The sequence below is a fragment of the Nilaparvata lugens genome, chromosome 7 (genome assembly GCF_014356525.2).
Source record: "Nilaparvata lugens isolate BPH chromosome 7, ASM1435652v1, whole genome shotgun sequence".
Lineage (NCBI taxonomy): Eukaryota > Metazoa > Arthropoda > Insecta > Hemiptera > Delphacidae > Nilaparvata > Nilaparvata lugens.
This window is the reverse complement of record NC_052510.1, coordinates 2,349,288-2,367,935: the sequence shown is the minus strand read 5'-3', so window position 1 is coordinate 2,367,935 and position 18,648 is coordinate 2,349,288. Positions and strand designations below refer to the sequence as shown.

Sequence of the window (18,648 nt, the reverse complement as noted above, 5' to 3'; positions counted from 1 at the left end):
TTATCATACAAAATTACTGATAGCCTTTCGTGATATTTGTATAGAAACACGACTAGTTTTGAGTACAGTTACTTTATAGAAACTATACAGTACAATAGCCTACCATAGCTGTATAATAATAGCTGTAGTTTCCAGTATTAATGCCATTTTTAGTGTCAAAATTAATTATTATTCTGCAGTTAACAAATATCAACTATTTTAGCAACTGGCATTTACAAATACAACAGAAAATTACTGGTAATTTTTCATAATTAGGTACTAATTTCTTATTGTATTTGTGATAAGGAAACAGATTTGAGGAAATTTATCCTATGCCAATAACTATAGGCTGCATATGGTAGGTGTGATGCGATATTCATTGCATGGTATTGGAGAGGTTCAAATCATTACCTACCATTTCCAAAATATATAGCAAACAGACGATAGTTGGAAAAATGGATTTTTCATTTTGAGTAAACTGATGACAATAACATTTAAATTAAGAATTCTGTGTAGCCTAATAAATAGTTATTATTATAAGACGAGAATCCAAATTAAATGCTGTAATTCACCCCGAAGACTTCTGCTACTGCAAATATTGACAGCAGGGTATAGGCACTACCTCCGTAAACATTGTTTACGGAGGTAGTGGTATAGGCCCACAGCTAGATGGAAATTCGATGAGCACTACTATTAAAAATTTTTTTTTTTTTTTTGGAAAGCAATACTTTCCTTACCTATGGTAATAGGACAAGGAAAGTAGAAAATTATTTGTCAGCAAGGGAATCAATATTTGTCAATACAGTTGTTGATATTTGCAGTAGCAGAAGTCTTCGGGGTGAATTACAGCATTAAATTTGGATTTTCGTCTAATAATGATTAATTCATTACCATATGAATTATTGCAATATCTCAGTAATTTCCAACTAATAAATAATTCATTAAACTTCAAGACAATTTTCAATTGAGGCATTTATTTTTCTTCAATATTGTTTTCCATCACAGACTGATACTTACTATTGAATCACTTTTTTGTTATTAAAAAGAACGACTGGATTCAAATTTTACAAATAAAAAAATCCAGATATTTAAAAGTCTGATATTGAGCTATCCATTTTGAAATTACTCGAAATACTCCACCATGCACTCATGATATCTATCAATAAGTTATATATATTTCTCCAGCTGATTAAACTTTATAAGACTTTCTTTTACAACCTGCTATCTTTTGACTTCATGAGGTTTTGTTTGAAAACATAAATTGATAACCTTAAAAACATTTTGAGTTCTTGAACGTTTATGAAAGGATTGAAGGAAATTGTATATTATATTTGTAAAAATTGTCGGTCAACACAATATGTCATATTTTATTGAAGATTCATCAAGTTCTGTGTTTGAAATTTTGCATCAATAATCCTGGATTTTGATTATTAGAGCGTTGTTTGCTAGATTTGTAGAAAAAAGATTTGTAGATTTGTAGATTTTAATCAAGAATTTTTTAAGCAAAAAACCTACATTTTTTGGCAGGAATTAAATTTTTTGTGTCAAATTGAGAAATCAAAATCAGAAAATTCATACACTCCATCAACTAGTTTCTGCTGTGGTAATTATAAAAAAGCTACATTTTTGACAGTGTAGTAATTCAATTTTTGTGTCAAATTGAGAAAACAAAATCAAAAAATTCATACACTTTTTCAACAATTTTCTGTTGTTGTAACTAGCGAAAAAACTAGATTTTTGACAGTAGGAATTCAATTTTTGTGTTGTGATTTTGAAAAATATATATTTTTAAACATGTTGAACTACGAGAGACAGATGAATGAGGAGGAGAAACTAGCAAAAGCTGAGAAAGACTACAGAGTATCGCAGAAAAAACTGCGCATGAACGAGCTGAAAAAAATCTCCTACCCACCCAAACACAAAGCACTAATAGACAGACAAAAGAAGGTGATCGGCCATCTGAAAAAAGAAATCAAAAACCTAGAAAGTGATCTAGGAGTTTCCAAAAACGATACAAAGAAGAAGAAGGTGATAAACTGGTTGAAGCTGAGAGACTGATTGAGAAAGAGAGAGAGTTAAAGGAGAATGTGGAGGCCGAAAAGAGGAGGATAACGGAGTTACAGAAAGAGATAGACGAAGTAAACAAGGGGATAATGGTAATGCAGAAGAAGGAAATGCAAGGGGGAGAGATGAGTGAGAAGTTTAAGAAGAAAGAGATAAAGTTGGATGGATTTGAGAGTAGTCTACAGGTGGCTACAAATAAGTTCAACGATCTGCTAATGGTGTCTGAGAAATATCGTAAAAAGATAAATTTGTTACTAGAGGAACGTAAGATATTTCATGCCAAGTATATGCAGCTTTATAAGCAGTTGCTGGAGGGGAAACAAACCATGTTAGATATTGTGGAACAGGCCACAAAAGTTTGTGATCAAAAAGAGGAGGCAAGTAGAAAATTGATTAGATTACAGAGGAAGAAAGCGGAGGAGGAGAGGAATTACAACGAGTGTGTCCAGCAGTTACAAAATGAGTTGGATGAAAATCGTGAGTTGGACCAGTTTTTGAATGAGAAAAATGAGCGGCTCCAGAATGATAACGAGGCGTATGAAGAGAGAAAGATGGAGATGATGCATCGGTTGAAAGAGGAATTTTTTGAGAAATTCGGGAGGTATTCAGAGATGATGAATGAGATGCGGGACCTGTACGGAGTGGATGCCAATGCGATGATTGATATTAGGTGAGTCTAATTAAGCCCGGTTGCACAAAAGCCTCTCAAATTTTAATTATACGATTAAATCCATGAGAACTAATCAGAGAAGTCTATTTATTTATTTATTCATTTAGAATATCACAACTCACAAAAAAGTACACAGGCTTATAACACAAAACGGTTCCAATTCTAATTTATACAACAGTCCAAATGTAGCTAAAGTGCGAGATAAATTACTTTTAACATGAAGAGGAGAAACCCATTTCTCCCTCCACAGTTTGTAGCGTAGACACAGACGGACATCCTGCGCAAAATTGGATGCGCCGTGTCATGTTTGCTTCATGTTCTTGCGATGAAAACATCTCTGTAACATACACAAACCAATATACCTGCTGACCAATTCCCTACTTGGAGCATTGCCAGCAATAGATGGAGGGGAGTGTTGCGGCGTCGCGTTACAAAGCTCTCTCATTCAGACACAAAAGAAGGAGAATGCTGCTAGGTAGTGGGAGTGATTAGTGGAGGATAGAGCATCGGACCTCTCCGTCTTCGAGAAAGAGCCGTGTTAAAAGTAATTTATCTCGCACTTTAGGTTATGTGTCACTTCAACATTCTTCAATTAAACACCCCAATTTACATTTCAAAACACACAAGAATCAATTTTATATTAAAAAAATACTTCTAAATTTAATTAAATCAATCACAATTTTGAATTAATGAAGGCGCCTCTGGTTGGTTCTCTTAGAATTAATGACGGTTGAATTTAACAGGTTTTTGTACAAGCCGCACCTAGCAGTGTTATAATCGAAGTTCTTTTCAGTCTTTTTAAAGATAAATGAATAGTTTGTCTTACACATATTCCTGTATGCGAATAAATAAATTTATAAAGTGAGGTTGACGTTATAATGGCAGTGGAGAAAGATAGGAGAACAACGTTGCCGATCCTCTGTTTTCTATGCCTTCTATACACGGTAGCTGAAACAGGTTTATTGATTTATTAACTGTTCATTCCCGTTTAAAATTAAAAATTATATTTAATCAAGCAAGAGGTTATATTTATCAATAATTTTACTAGTAGTTCTGTGAACAGTAGACCTCACTCAGTATTCTCATCTACAAGTACCCGATTTAAAACTATAGACCTTATGGAAATACAGCAATAGACTGGCTTTTCCACACATCTGTGTAATCACTTGTCAGCTGATTTATGATGAATAATTCTATAGTCTGATTTTTACTATAATATTGACGTATGAAGGAGGCTCCTTTTTCCTTTTATATTATCCTTGAAATGCAAAATTTCCAAAAACCTTGTATTCACGTCGACGCGCAATTAAAAAAGGAACATACCTGTCAAATTTCATGGAAACCTATTACCGCGTTTCGCCGTAAATGAGCAACATGTCAAACATTTAAACATTAAGAGAAATGCCAAACCGTCGACTTGAATCTTAGACCTCACTTCGCTCGGTCAATAATGAATTATCATAATTAAAATGGAATATTCTTTCAAACAGTAATTAATTCTACATTGTTGAAAGACGATCTGGCAACAGAGCAAAGCAAGAAAGAGATAGCGCTATCCGTTTTGTTGAATGATAGACAAGGATAGCAATACCATTGCTAATCAAACACTGCCATTATAACATGGACCTCATTATAGATGTGCCAGCTGAGTATGGTACCTCAGTATACTGCAATATTATTAGGTAGGCTACTTCCTTTTATAAAATTTATTTTCCTCTCAAATATTAGAGGATTTTAGAGTCTTCAAAGAGTTTTTTGTAAAGAACTGATTCGTACGTTTATTTTCATTCCATTCCCTCTTACATATTCAAGATTTACTACAATTCTACTGCAATTATTACTTCATTCTATAAGATCAGTTCGCCTCTCAAATAAAGATGAATTTTAGAACAATAATCTTCATGAAGACTTTTTTTGTAGTAAAGATTAAAAATCTGGTGTGGCGCACTCACACAACTTTCCTTGCCGTTATCTTCCTTGTCCATATCAATGCAGAAATGAAGAGGAATAATTAGACAGAAAAGTGAATAGTTACTGCTTGTTTATTTCTGATTTCTGAATTATTTACAGAGTTCTAAGTGCATTTCAAGGAAATGATATTTACGCTATTGCAAATATTGCGCCGTCTAGACTGGTAATTTTGGTGCTGTGTAAACAGAAACAATTGTAAAAACATAACAACCAATCAACAACCATTCTGCGAATAATGTGAACCGATAATGCGAATTCTATTCAGCCAGTACAGAGTACAGTATATTATGTTTATGTGTATACAACTGTAGACTGTGCCTGTAGAATGAATTAGTCAAACACTTAAAAAATAAATTAGTTATGAAAAACACATATTCAACACCGTAAATGTGATTCTATATTGAATTGTTTTTGGAAAAACACAATAATTCACAATTTCAGGTTTTCCAATCCCGAAAATCCCGGGATTGAGGCTGAAAAATCCCGGGATAGTTAGGTATCAAAAATGGACCGGGATCCCGGGATTCGGGATTCGGGATCCCAGGATTGACATCCCTAATTATATTACTAGCCGTCAGGCTCGCTTCGCTCGCCATATCCGTTTAGCCAGACGGATCTGTTTAGTCTGGACCCCCGACTGGATTGTCCTAACATTTATGATAAAAATGCCCAAATGAAAAATGCAGGCGAGCGTAGCGATCTCATTCTTGGACGATCCAGCCGGGGGTCCAGGGGGCGGAGCCCCCTGGCTAGACGGATATGGTGAGCAAGCAATATAATAAGCGAGTAATATAAATAAAAATAGAAATCCAAGTACCCTTTTGAATATTATTTACGCACAACTTGTTAATTTATTTATTTGCAATTTTATTTATTTTCGAATCACTTGATATAGCTGAAACATATTGTGACTAAAAACTTTTAAAAAGGGTATTTAGATTTGTATTCAATAGTAGACCTGAAGAAAAACAAACAATTCCTATAATTTTTAACACGTTTTCCAGCTACAAATCAGTTGAAGAAGACATCATGCAACTAGTCTGCTACATCAACTTCCGCAACAGCCAACTCCTAGAGCTTCAGGACTCAATCGCCGAGCTCAACCTCAGAATCCTCGACCAGCAAGAGTTGCAAGAGCTCAACGAACTACAACAAGACAAAATCCTCGAGGAGCTCCACGAGAACCTGGAGACCAAGAGGGCGGAGTGTGGGAAAGCGATGGAAGACAAGAGAAGAAGCGAATGGGTGTTGAATCAACTGTTGACAGACCTGGAGAAAATGTTCATAGGTTATAACTGTGACTCGAAACTGTTCTTCGAGATGCTAGGGGATAACGCGCATGTGAACGTTTTCAACTACAAGACATGTCTAGCTCAAATCGAAAACCAAATCCATGAGTTTGTCTGTCTAGTTTATTGTAAGGAGCTAGTTTGGATACCAGAGTATGAAGATGAGACGGAAGCTGTGATACAAGACGATTACCATCTCTTACTATCAAAACGTTCTATCAATTATTACACGGATTCTCTGTCGCCTTGCCCCTTGTGCCAGGAGATGATTCAGTTGTCAAACATAGAAGAGGAGAGTAGAGTGGTGGAGCTGGATAATTATATGGAGATTCAGCGGGAAGAAACAAAGACAGCTAATAGTCCGGCGGGGCATGAGATATTGCACAATTTGAGCAAATGTCAGCTGCCCAGGTCGAGGGCTATTATGCAGGCGAAATTTCAAGAACAGGAGGCCGGGTTGTAGGGTTGGTAGAGGAGAAAATAATGTTGGGTTCTATTTAATAAAATTGTTTTTGCTTGTAAGTATATTATGTTCTATTGATAAAATTGTTTATGTTTGTGAGTATTTATGTTCTATTGATAAAATTGTTTATGTTTGTGAGTATTTATGTTCTATTGATAAAATTGTTTATGTTTGTAAGTATATGTTCTATTGATGGAATTGTTTTTGTTTGTGAGTATATGTTCTATTAATAAAATTGTTTTTGTTTGTGAGTATAATGTTCTATTGATAAAATTGTTTTTGTTTGTGAGTATAATATGTTCTACTAATTATTGTTTATGCTTGTGAGTATAAATGATTTTGTCAATATGCATTATTTCATGAAAAACTAGCAGTTAATCCGTGCTCTGCTGCAGGGGTGCCACAGCATGTTTTGATGTCGCAAGTTGCGACATGAGGCTGAATTTTGGGGGGGATTTTTGGAAAAAAACTGGGGAAAATGTAGGGGATTTTTCAATATACAGTTTCCAAGTACCTAAATGGATACCAAATTTTGAAGGGGATTTTGCGACATGGACCATTGGGGGGATGGGCACCCCTGCTCCGCTGGGTACAATTGAAAGCTTGACGACTTACGAAATCTTGAAGAATTTTAAATAGGCCTATTACCATAGGTAAATAAGGAATCCATATGCGAAATTTCAAGTTAAACAGTTGAGTATAGTCATAGAGAAACAATGCATAAGTAGATATCCCATGGTATAGGGCGTTTATGTCGCAACGTTTACTGTTATCTCAAGCTGATAGTCCACTTAGTTCTTTCCTGTGAAGCTTTATGACGCTGGTAGTCTCTCATATTGTGCCGTTCATACAATCTTACCCGGTCAAAACAGTAAAAATCGACAGTAATCGGCTTGAGATAACAGTAAAAGTTGCGACATAAACGCCCTATACCATGGGATATCCACTTACGCTATTGTTTCTTTATGGTATAGTTCAGTCGTGAAGATGCTTCATTCGTAAATTTCTTATCCCGCAGGTGTATAAGCTAATTATTTCTTTTATTATATATTATACACTAGCATGTAACCCTTGTTCTGCAGCGTCCAATTTTAAAAACTTAACAAACTTTATACTTGAACTATACTAAAATCTTGAAGGATTTTACTTCTATACACTGCTCATAGTGATATAAAGAATAGATTTATTCAGAGTGCAAGAAGGTTAAAAAGTTATAAACAAAAAACTGTAGATGCACACAATAATTTTGTGAAAATCACTTGATAACTGTCCCAGTGATTATTGAAATATTAAAGTTATTTATCCATCTTGTAGCAAATTTGATTCTCCACAAAAACTTTCTCCACAATATTCAATGTTAATTGAACCGTTACCGAGTTATAAACGAAAAATTGGGTGAAATTTACTATAAACTAGATGCATACGATAATTTTGACAGAAATTCAATTTTCAGAGGTTTCTAACTATCCCAATAATAATTAATATGTTGAAGTTATACATCCATCTTTTAGGAAATTTCATTCTCTACAAAAAATGTCTTCACAACATTCACTGTAAATTGAACCGTTAGCGAGTTATAAACGAAAAATTGGGAAAGAGTAACAAATTCCGTCTAGTGAGACGAGAAGTTTCAGAAGCTGGCTTGCTTTTGAAAGACCGCTGGAATTGAGAAAGTGAACGCTTATGACATCTACCGAGAGACACTGCAACTAGAGTTCTTGTGGAAAAGAAGTTCATGGTATCAGTTTTTTGTGAATTAAAAGCTTATTGTTAATTAAGCAATGGATATTATATGAAACAATTTGTAGACAACAAGCTCTGTAGTAGATTTCGAGAGTAATATTACTGATTTAATGAGAAATTAATCTATATTTTGTTGAAGAACATCGTTAAAACTCGATCGCTTCCACAGGTCACATCTACAAATTTTGAACTGGTGTATTAAATTTGTTATCGATCTGATTATCATTTAAATTACTGATAAGTATAGAACGATTCATCAGCTACAAATATTATTTGTAAGTTTTTTCGATTTATGAACAGTAAACGTGGAATTTGAAGAAATCTACACTCATGTTGTAGGCTAGTGCAGAACAAGCTTCGTGTTAGTTCCAGTTTCTGACGCTAGATAGCATGAGCGTTAAGTTTTTCATAGCGTAGAGCTTTAGCAATCTCACTGGTCCATGAGAGCAATTTTAAGATGACTAGGAATTATTTAGGTAGTCCCTACCGTGTTTTGCTTATAACTCTTAAACTATGCGTTTTTACGAAATTTTACAAGAGTGAAATTTTGTAGAGAATGAAATTTTCTATCAGAATATACCACAATAAAACCTGAAATATCAGAGTTGGCGGAGCAATTGAGTCTCAAAGCTAACGGGTCTACTTTTCAACTCATCAATTAATTTGAATTGGATTTTATTGAAAAGGGGTGGAGTATTAAAGTTGTGAGGCCCATTGACAGCTTAAATTGAATTCAATATGATTCAGGTTAGGTTGAACCTTACCGCAAATCATTTCACTTGGAAATAGAATGAGAGCAAATAACTCTTTCGACAGGCGGTTCAATATAATAATAAATATTCACATGCAGGGGGATGTCATTCATGTCTGCGATATCTCAAATGTGCGAGTAGTTCAAATTTTGGTAATTTGAGTTAATTATATTTATAAAATTGTCAACTATTTACCTACATAATATTTGGAAATTTAAGACAAAATTAGGAAATTGAAGAAGTTTTGGGCAATAGCCTGTTTTTTCTTTAACGATCACTGTATTGTTTACTCTATCCAATAAATGAATAAATAGACACATTTCAAATGATGAAATTGACTTATACGTTATAATGGGAGTGGAGAAAGATAGGAGATCAACGTTGCCGAACCTCTGACTTATCAATGCCTTCTCAATGTTACAGCTTTATTAATGTAATATTAACTGTTCATTCTCGTTTGAAATAATGATCAATTATATTTTATCAAGCAAGAAATTATTTTTTTAATGTTTTCATGGTTAATTTTCATAATCAAGATAAAATATTTTGTTAATTAATTATATTTATAAATTGTTTAAGAAACGATCTGGCAACAGAACAATGCGAGAAAGAGATAGCGCTATCTGCTTTCTTGTATGATAGACAAGGATAGCAACACCATTTTCAATCAAATACTACTAATATAACGTGGACCTCGCTATAGTGATACTGAATCTATATACCTATATACTGAATCTATATATATAGTGATACTGAATCTATTATAAAAGCGAAATGGCACTCACTGACTGACTGACTCACTCACTCACACACTCGCAGAACTAAAAATCTACCGGACCAAAAACGTTCAAATTTGGTAGGTATGTTCAGTTGGCCCTTTAGAGGCGCACTAAGAACGGATTTGGAAAAAATTCCAAAGATACGCCCAAAATCTGCATTTTTCCAGCGTTTTTTTTTTTTGCTTTTTCTCAGATTTATCGAGAACAAATGAACAGAAATTGTTCAAATTTAGTACAGAAGCTAAGCTAGGGTGTAATAATGTTGTTTTAGAAGGAATTTGAAATAACGCCAAAGATACGCCCAAAATGAGCTTTTTTGCGTTTTCTCAGTTCTTTCATCAAGTAATAGACAGAAAATGTCCAAATTTTAGACAGAGGTTTAGGTAGGGTCTGAAAATGTTGTGATGAGGTGACTTTAATATTTCATCAAAGATACGCCCAAAAACCAGCGTTTTTCTCAGCTTTACTGCGTTTTGTCAGTACTTTGACTTTCTGAAGGAATGAAGCATGCTCAAATGAAAAATGCAGGCGAGCGAAGCGAGCCCGCTGATCTCATTTCTGGACGATCCAGTCGGGGGAGCCCCCTGGCTAGACGGATATGGCGAGCGAAGCGAGTCTGACGACTAGTAGTTTAATAGTAGTTGGGTGCCAGTTATTATTCTTCCAGCCATCTTTTATATATTTTAGAGAGATTGTCATTGTCACTCTCCCGTTTTTCCCATTTTTCCCCGCATTTCCCTATCCAGCGGGAAAACCGGGAGACCGACCTGTGAAAAACGGGAAATCGCTTTTCCCCACACAGTTTTTGCTGCGACCTTCTGCTGCCCTGGTATCTTATTTAAAAAAATTGCCGAAAATCGTCCAAAAAGTTTCCAGATTTGGCCGGTTTTCGGTGACCAATTAAAATAATATATATATATCAGATTTTTTTCTTTACACCACTGGAATGTGCCACATAGAATTGATGAAATAAGGAAAAAACTCGTAAAATATGATAAGGTGACGCTGACTATTTGTAGCGTATTTATTGATTGGGGTGGGTGGGTTTTAGGGGGATGTAAAAGGGGTTGGAATGAAGGGGAGAGAGGAAGGAAAAAGGGTGGCACTTTTTGGAGGATGCGCACAAAAAGAGGAATCCGTGTTTTTTCTCTGTCACTCTCTAGTTTTCTCTTTTTCCATCTCTGTGCTGGGGATATCTGTTGGTTCCATGACTGTCTGTCTCTCTTTTCTCTCTCATTCAATCTGTCTCACTCTCTCTCTCTCACACACACACACACACACACACACAAACTCAATCTCTCTCTTTATTCTATCATTATTCTAATTGCATTCAATCTTTATTCTCAATCTTTTTATCCTACTTTGTAAAATTCGTTGAATAACTAGCATTATCGCCATTTAATGTAAATTAGTGTATAAGCCAGTATTGTAACGTACATAAAAATAAAGAAATCCAATCTAATCTAGTCTAATCTCTGTCCCTCTTTGGTACAGAGTTAGTGGGAAGGATATTTTTTAATATTCTTTCCGAAGAATGAACATTGATTGATATGTCCAAAGCTCCGCCAATTTATGTAGATGCATTACAATATCATCTTGTATAGTTAGTTACAAATATTGCTTTCTTTCATATCATTATACAGTTCAATAATTTATTTTCTTAGTTTATTTTAAGTAAATTCATCCAAAACTTTGCTGTATTGTAAGCTATTGTATATAAGTGTATAAGCCAGTATTTATGTAATCTACATAAATAAAGTATTCAATCAATCAATCCCTCTATCACTCTCTCTCTTCCTCTCTTTCTCTCTCTCTCTCTCTCTCTCTTTGTCGTGTGTTGATGGGATGGATATTTTTCATTATTTCACATTCTTTTGAGAGAATCGACAATAAATCATTTATTTTATTCGCTATTCCATTCCATTCATATTCACCTATTTGCTATTTCACTCAATAAATTCGTTTATTCTATTTACCTATTTGCTATTTCATCAAAGAAATTCGCTCATTTATACTTTTATTCTATTTTATTTGCTATTCTATACCATGTTATTATTCACCTATTTGCTATTACACTCAAAAAATTCGTTTATTCAAATTTGCCCTTCTATTAACCTATTTGGTATTTCATCAAAGAAATTTGCTCATTCACTCATCTTTTTATTTTATTTGCTATTCTATTCTATTTCTATTCGTGCATGAGCCGAATATAGTAGAGAAACCAAGCTACCTCCTATGAAACTCTGCTCGCCTGGTAGTTTGGCTCGCTTTTCGCAAGCCATGTGTGACAACGGAATCTGTGTGGGAGGGGGAATGGGTGATAAAGACCGGGGAAAGAGAGAGGAGATGAGGAGAAAGAGACAGAGGAGGAACTGGGTGAATGACTGGAACAAGTTAAGATTGTTGTAATAGCTAGCAAGAGAGAGAGTGAACTGGGTGAATGACTGGAACAAACAGAGAGAATAGAATATAACCATATAGTCCACTCCACTCCACACCATATATATAATCCACTCTATTCTCTCTGGGAACAAGTTAAGATTGTAATAGCTAGCAATAAATACAGTTATAGTGAGGTGTCTATCTTTCTCCACTAGACAGTGATATCGACGTTGCCGATCCTGTCTTGTCCCTTCTATAGACGGTAAACAGCTGATGCAGGCTCACAAGGTTCAATTATTGATTGATGTAATAATAGGCCTGTTTATTCACATTTAAAATAACCAATTATTTTTTATTAAGCAAGAAATTATATTATTCACTATCTGGCCCGGCGAACTTCGTACCGCCAAAATAGTTTGTGTAAAATAAGTTGAGACTTGGCCCTCCATCCGAAGAAATTGGGTTGCCAAATCGTGTAAAATTACAACTTTCTCAAATTTCTAATTCAACGTCAGAATTGGATGTAGAATATCATCCCCGATACCCTGGTAGTGCTAAAAAGGTTTCAAGATTAAAAGGAAATTTAACTTTTATGATAAAATTGGAAACATCGCGAAGATTTGTTTTTCTTTTCAATATTACTTCTCTCAGAATCATGGGGCGTCGTAATTCGTAATAATTTTATATAAATTAACGGGGAGAATGTCTCCTTTCAATTACACTCCTTTTTACCTAAAACACTAATATTGAATGTATAAGGAGGCAGTTAATTTACATAGGTACTAAAATAATAAACCTCATTCCAAATCACTTTCTCATGGACAATAAGATCAGCGGAAAAATTAAACTGGATATAAAAAACTGGACATACAGTAATTTCTTCTTCCATTTAGATAATTATATGACTCGAGATTTCTGCTCCAGCATTGTTTTTTCATTTTTCAGTGGACTCGCTTACCTTTATTTTGAGTACCTATTCCTCTGTTTTCTTCCTTCCCCCCATTTCTCCCTTACCTTTTTCCCTCATTACTTCTCTTCTCTTCTTTGCCTGCCTATTACATGGGAAACCATAGTTGGCTAGGTATCTTCCTCTCTTTTTTTTCTCTTCTCCAACACACCCAACCACAAAGCCCATGTTTTTTTATATTTGTAACATTTAATTGTGTTTTATTTGTTTCAAATTCTTTGTAATTTTGTTTTGTCTTGTTATGTGTGTGTTTTTAATAAATAAAAAAAAAATTATACTAGATACAAAAAATAATTGAAGTCTGGGTCATTTTTATCTGACTTATAGTTATTTTATAATAAATTATAATGTTTGTCAATGTCGAGACATTTCTAGCAGAAAACATGAAATTTTCGACATGATAGGAACTTTTTAAAATATAAAATAACTATAAGTCAGATAAAACTGATTCGCGAGATTCTGAGAGAAGTGATGTTCAAAAGAAAAACAAATCTTCGCGATGTTTCCAATTTTATCATAAAAGTTGAATTTTCTTTTAATCCTTCAACCCTGAAGCTTTTTTAGTACTAGGATATCGGGGATCATTTTCTACATCCAATTCTGACGTTGAATTGGAAATTTGAGGAAGTTGCAATTTTGCAAATCGAATTCCAGATTTGTGTTCCTCGTATCAAAGAGCATAAGATCACGAAGTTCGAGCGATTTTTATTTTCTACTAAAAATTAATAAAAACCATGGACTTTTGAAAAAAAAACCATCGTGCCTTTTGAAAAAACGAAAAGTAACTGAGATTCGGCTGATATTTCCACCATAGATATAGCTCGACCTGAGAAATGTCGGAGCCGTATTTGGCACCTCCAGCTAAAGTATAGGGCGAGTTATGAAGCTGCAAACATAAAATGTTCAAATCGTCTTCAAATGGTCATATCTCCTGAACGGTAAGGTATTTTGCAAATATGATTCCAGATTCGTGTTTCTCGCTTGAAAGAACATAGGATCACGAAGTTTGAGCGATTTTTATTTTCCACTAAAAATTAATAAAAACCAAGGACTCATCTTGCATTTTGAAAAACAAATGTATCTCAGATTTGGCTGATATTTGCACCATAGATAGAGCTTGACCTGAGAAATGTCGGAACCAAATTTGCCACCTCCAGCTAAAGTATAGGGTGAGTTATGAAGCTGCAAACATAAAATGTTCAAATCGTCTTCAAATGGTCATATCTCCTGAACGGTAGGAAATTTTGCAAATATGATTCGAGATTCGTGTTTCCCGCATGGAAGACCATAAGATCACGAAGTGGGAGCGATTTTTATTTTTCACTGAACATTGAGAAAAACCATGAATCGTGCGTTTTGAAAAACAAAAAGTATCTCAGATTTGGCTGATATTTGCACCATAGATAATGCTGACCTGAGAAATGTCGGAGTCAAATTTGGCACCTCTAGCTATACAGGGGGAATTTAGCAGCTTCAAAAATAAAATTTGCAAATTTTCAAACGACCATATAATTTCTAATGAAAGGTAAGTTATTTATCTGAAGTTTTACCCGTTTGGAAATTGCATCTTCTTCTTCTTCTTCTGGTGCCTATCCGTTACGGTACCGAATGTTAGCAATCATTCTGGCAATTATAACTTTGTTGACAGCCGATCTAAAAAGTTCCGGGGTGGACACTGCAAACCATGTTCTCAAGTTCTTTAACCAGGAAATTCGTCTCCTACCAACACCTCTCCTGCCAAGAACTTTACCCTGTAGTACACATTTCAACAACTGATATTATTCTAGTTCCATTCCACATAATGTGTCCCAGATACTCCCCAGAGATGTCTCTTGACAGTGTACATTATTTCAGTCTTCTTATTGAGTCGTTGAAGAACCCTGTTGTTGGAAATTTTGTCCATCCATGATATTTTCAGGATTCGTCTATAGGTCCACATCTCGAACGCTTCAAGTTTCTTTGTAGTTGTTTCAGTCAAGGTCCAAGACTCAACTCCATACAACAAAATGGAAAATATATAACAACGGAGGAGTCTTATTTTCAGTTCAAGGGTCAAATTATGCGACTTGAATACTCTTGACATGATTTTGAAATTGCATAATTGACCCTAAATCTTCTATGGTGCTTTATCTGGTGCTATTTTATTGGTGCTATATTTGCATCTATGGTGCAAATTTCAGCCAAATCTCAGATACTTCTTTTTACTGTTTCAAAACGCACGATTGTTACTCTATGATTTTTTTTTTTGAAAAATAAAAAATCGCTCAAACTTCGCAACCCTATGCTTCACCTGAGAAATGTCAGAGCCAAATTTGGATCCCCAGCTAATATACAGAGTGAGTCATGCAGCGTCAAATGTGATGACATCATGAATTTTTGCAAAAATAAAATCGCTCAAACTCGCAGGAATGATAGTAATTGACGAGAGGAACAATAATATGTCATCACATTGGCAAAATTCACTCCTTTTCTTGAGTTTTTAGCATTTGAATATGGATGATTTTTCTGCTCTCTGAGTGGAGGAAACATTCCATGTTTGAGTGAATAACTCACCCTGTATTGTAGCGAAACATCTCATATTATAGCACAACACTTGTTAGGTCAACCTCTATCCATAGTCCGGATATCATCAAAATCTGGGAGATTTGCATTTTTCATGGAATCCATGAATCCATCATCGATTTTCGCAAATTAATTCTATTTTTTCAATAAAAATCTGGTGTGGCGCATTTACCCTTGAAACGTATAGAAATTTAGAAATTTGGGTACCTTAATTTTTTTGGAAAGCAATACTTTCCTTACCTATGGTAATAGGGCAAGGAAAGTAAAAAATCTAGTGTGGCGCACTCACACAACTTTCCTTGCCGTTATGAAAATTGATCACCTGACGCTAGTGTTCACGCGCATATCAAGTCTACTATTCTAATATCTGAGCCAGCTGGTGACAGGGCAATAACGCTGGAGACACACACGAAGTCTGCTATCTCTTCATAGTGAATGATTTAATAGAATCAACAGTTTGGAAACAACAGAATTAACTTGTGTTAATATTGTATTATATACGATGCATAACATGAAATGTTAATAAAAAATAAAAAAAAAAACAGTTGCCAACAGTTTGCAAATGAATAATCACATTTTCTCGAATTTCAAGCTTATTTTCGATTTTAGGTGAAAATGTTACTGAACATTAATTGTAGAGATGTTCATGCTCAATCTTTTCCACTTGGAATTTTTTGTTTAAATTGTATCTGAAGCCTGATAATTGAAAATCTAAAATCAAACTTTGCATAGATGGGGCGAAGCTCCTGAAATTTTTACAGATATGGGACTTGTGGCAGTTGATAGAGCTTATTAATGACTATTCCAGGTATAAATTTGATCAAAATCGTTGGAGCCGTTTTCGAGAAAATCGCGAAAACCCCTGTTTTTGACAACATTTTTCCATTTCAGCCGCCACCTTGGATTGCATTCGATCGAAAATGTTCGTGTCGGATCCTTATAGTGTAAGGACCTTGAGTTCCAAATTTCAAGTCATTCCGTTTTTTGGCAGATGAGATATTGTGTACACAGACGCACTTACACATACAGACCAATACCCAAAAACCACTTTTTCGGACTCAGGGGACCTTGAAACGTATAGAAATTCAGAAATTGGGACGTACCTTAATTTTTTCGGAAAGCTATACTTTCCTTACCTATGGTAATGGGGCAAGGAAAGTAAAAATAAGTAGACCTGAAGTCATACATTTTAAGAAAATTTACACAAATTTTTCCATCAAATTTTTTTTATTCAGTACAGTCAGTATAGTATACATAATGCCCTGTATCAATTTAAAGCTGCTCCTTAAAAAAAAAATACTCAATATTATCAGATAATAATAACTAAAAAAATACTAACAATTTTCTACCTTATGGTCAAAAATCAAAATTAATAATCAAGGGGCAAAAAAAAAAACTACAACTAACTCACTGACTAGCTAAAAAGCAAAAAATGTCTCTTTGGAGAATTTATATTGAACACAAATACCGTACATCTACAGTCACTAGAATCTTACAAAGTATAACACCTTTTTGATAGAATATCAACTAAGAGATCTTGAGAGGAAATAGTTCCCAAATTTAAAGAAAAGGAAAAATGTAGTCTATGACTATTAGAAACAAGCAAAAAGCAATTCTGATTGATTCATTTTAAATAATATATTATTTTTATATTTTTATTCAAAAACCTTCTTGAAAGAAAATATTGTACTAAGAGATCTTGAGAAAAAATAGTTCCCAAATTCAAAGAAAAGAAAAAATGCAGTCTATGACTATTAGAAACAAGCAAAATGCAATTCTGATTGATTCATTTTAAATATAATATATTATTTTCATTCAAAAAATTGTGTAATTCTAGTAGTTTATTCAGTTCTTAGTTCTGGTATCCAGTCAAGCTCCTATATATTATATCATTTATGAAATATCTTTATTATAGACGAAATTTTCTGTTATCAATAAAACATAATCGAGCGACGAGGGTAGAGGGAAGGCAAAGGTGAAGGTAGCGAAGAAGAAGAAGGGAAAGAAAAAGAAGAAGAAGATGATGAAGAAGAAGAAGAAGAAGAAGAAGAATCGAGAAGAAGAAGAAGAAGAAGAAGAAGAAGAAGAAGAAGAAGAAGAAGAAGAAGAAGAAGAAGAACAAAGAAGAAGATGAAGAAGAAGAGGGAGAAGAAGAAGAAGAAGAAGAAGAAGAAGAAGAAGGAGAAGAAGAAGAAGAAGAAGAGAAGAAGAAGAAGAAGAATAAGAAGAAGAACATAGAATAGCTTTAAAATTCAAGAGTCTATCAGAGAAAAGCAGCTGAGAGTGTTCAAGTAAGGCATGAATCTGCTTCCTTCTACCTTATTATACAATAGTAAATAGAAACAACTAAAATAGAGATGAAAAATAGTTATTTGTGCAACTAGTGCGCAAAGTGCTGCACCGAAAAAAAACGTTTAAGTTTACGGCTCGTGCGGAATGGTTTCTTGAGTGCAGCAGAGGAACTTTGCGCACGTATTTCACATTAAATTTTTCCTACAGTTACCATTGAATATGAGAAATGGTTGATTATGGGTGAAATGATGGCTGAAATCCATCAAATGTTTGTATAGTTTTGTTATTAATAACAACTTTAGTTTATTTTAAACTTGATAATCTAATTGAAAATTGATAATCGATAATTTTTTCAAATTAAACATTAAATTAATCCAATTATTTTCAAAATTTGACTAATTTTGAGTAAATCTTGATTTCTAAATCATTTTTCAACAAATCAATTTATGAATAAAGAAAATATTTTTTGGAATAATTAATAATATTCAAAATGTATAATGTATAATCATAGAGTAACGATAGCATAACTAGATATCCCATGGTATAGGGCGTTTTTGTCGCAACTTTTACTGTTATCCCAAGCCGATAGTTCACGTAGTTCTTTCCTATGCAGCTGCGTGACGCTGGTAGTCTCTCAAATTGTGCCGTTCATACACTATCACCCCAACAAAACAGTAAAAATTGACAATAATCGATAGTAATCGGCTTGAGATAACAGTAAAAGTTGCGACATAA

General features: G+C 34.2%; 1 protein-coding gene across 1 annotated transcript; it reads left to right on the top strand.

The window, feature by feature from the left end:
* The first annotated feature begins 2,094 nt into the window (after window positions 1-2,094).
* LOC111058513 lies at window positions 2,095-6,768 on the top strand. Its single transcript, XM_022346050.2, has 2 exons — window positions 2,095-2,713; window positions 5,689-6,768. The coding sequence occupies exons 1-2, from the start codon at window positions 2,133-2,135 to the stop codon at window positions 6,434-6,436; spliced, it is 1,329 nt and encodes a 442-aa protein (XP_022201742.2). The 5' UTR covers window positions 2,095-2,132; the 3' UTR covers window positions 6,437-6,768.
* Window positions 6,769-18,648: the final 11,880 nt, after the last annotated feature.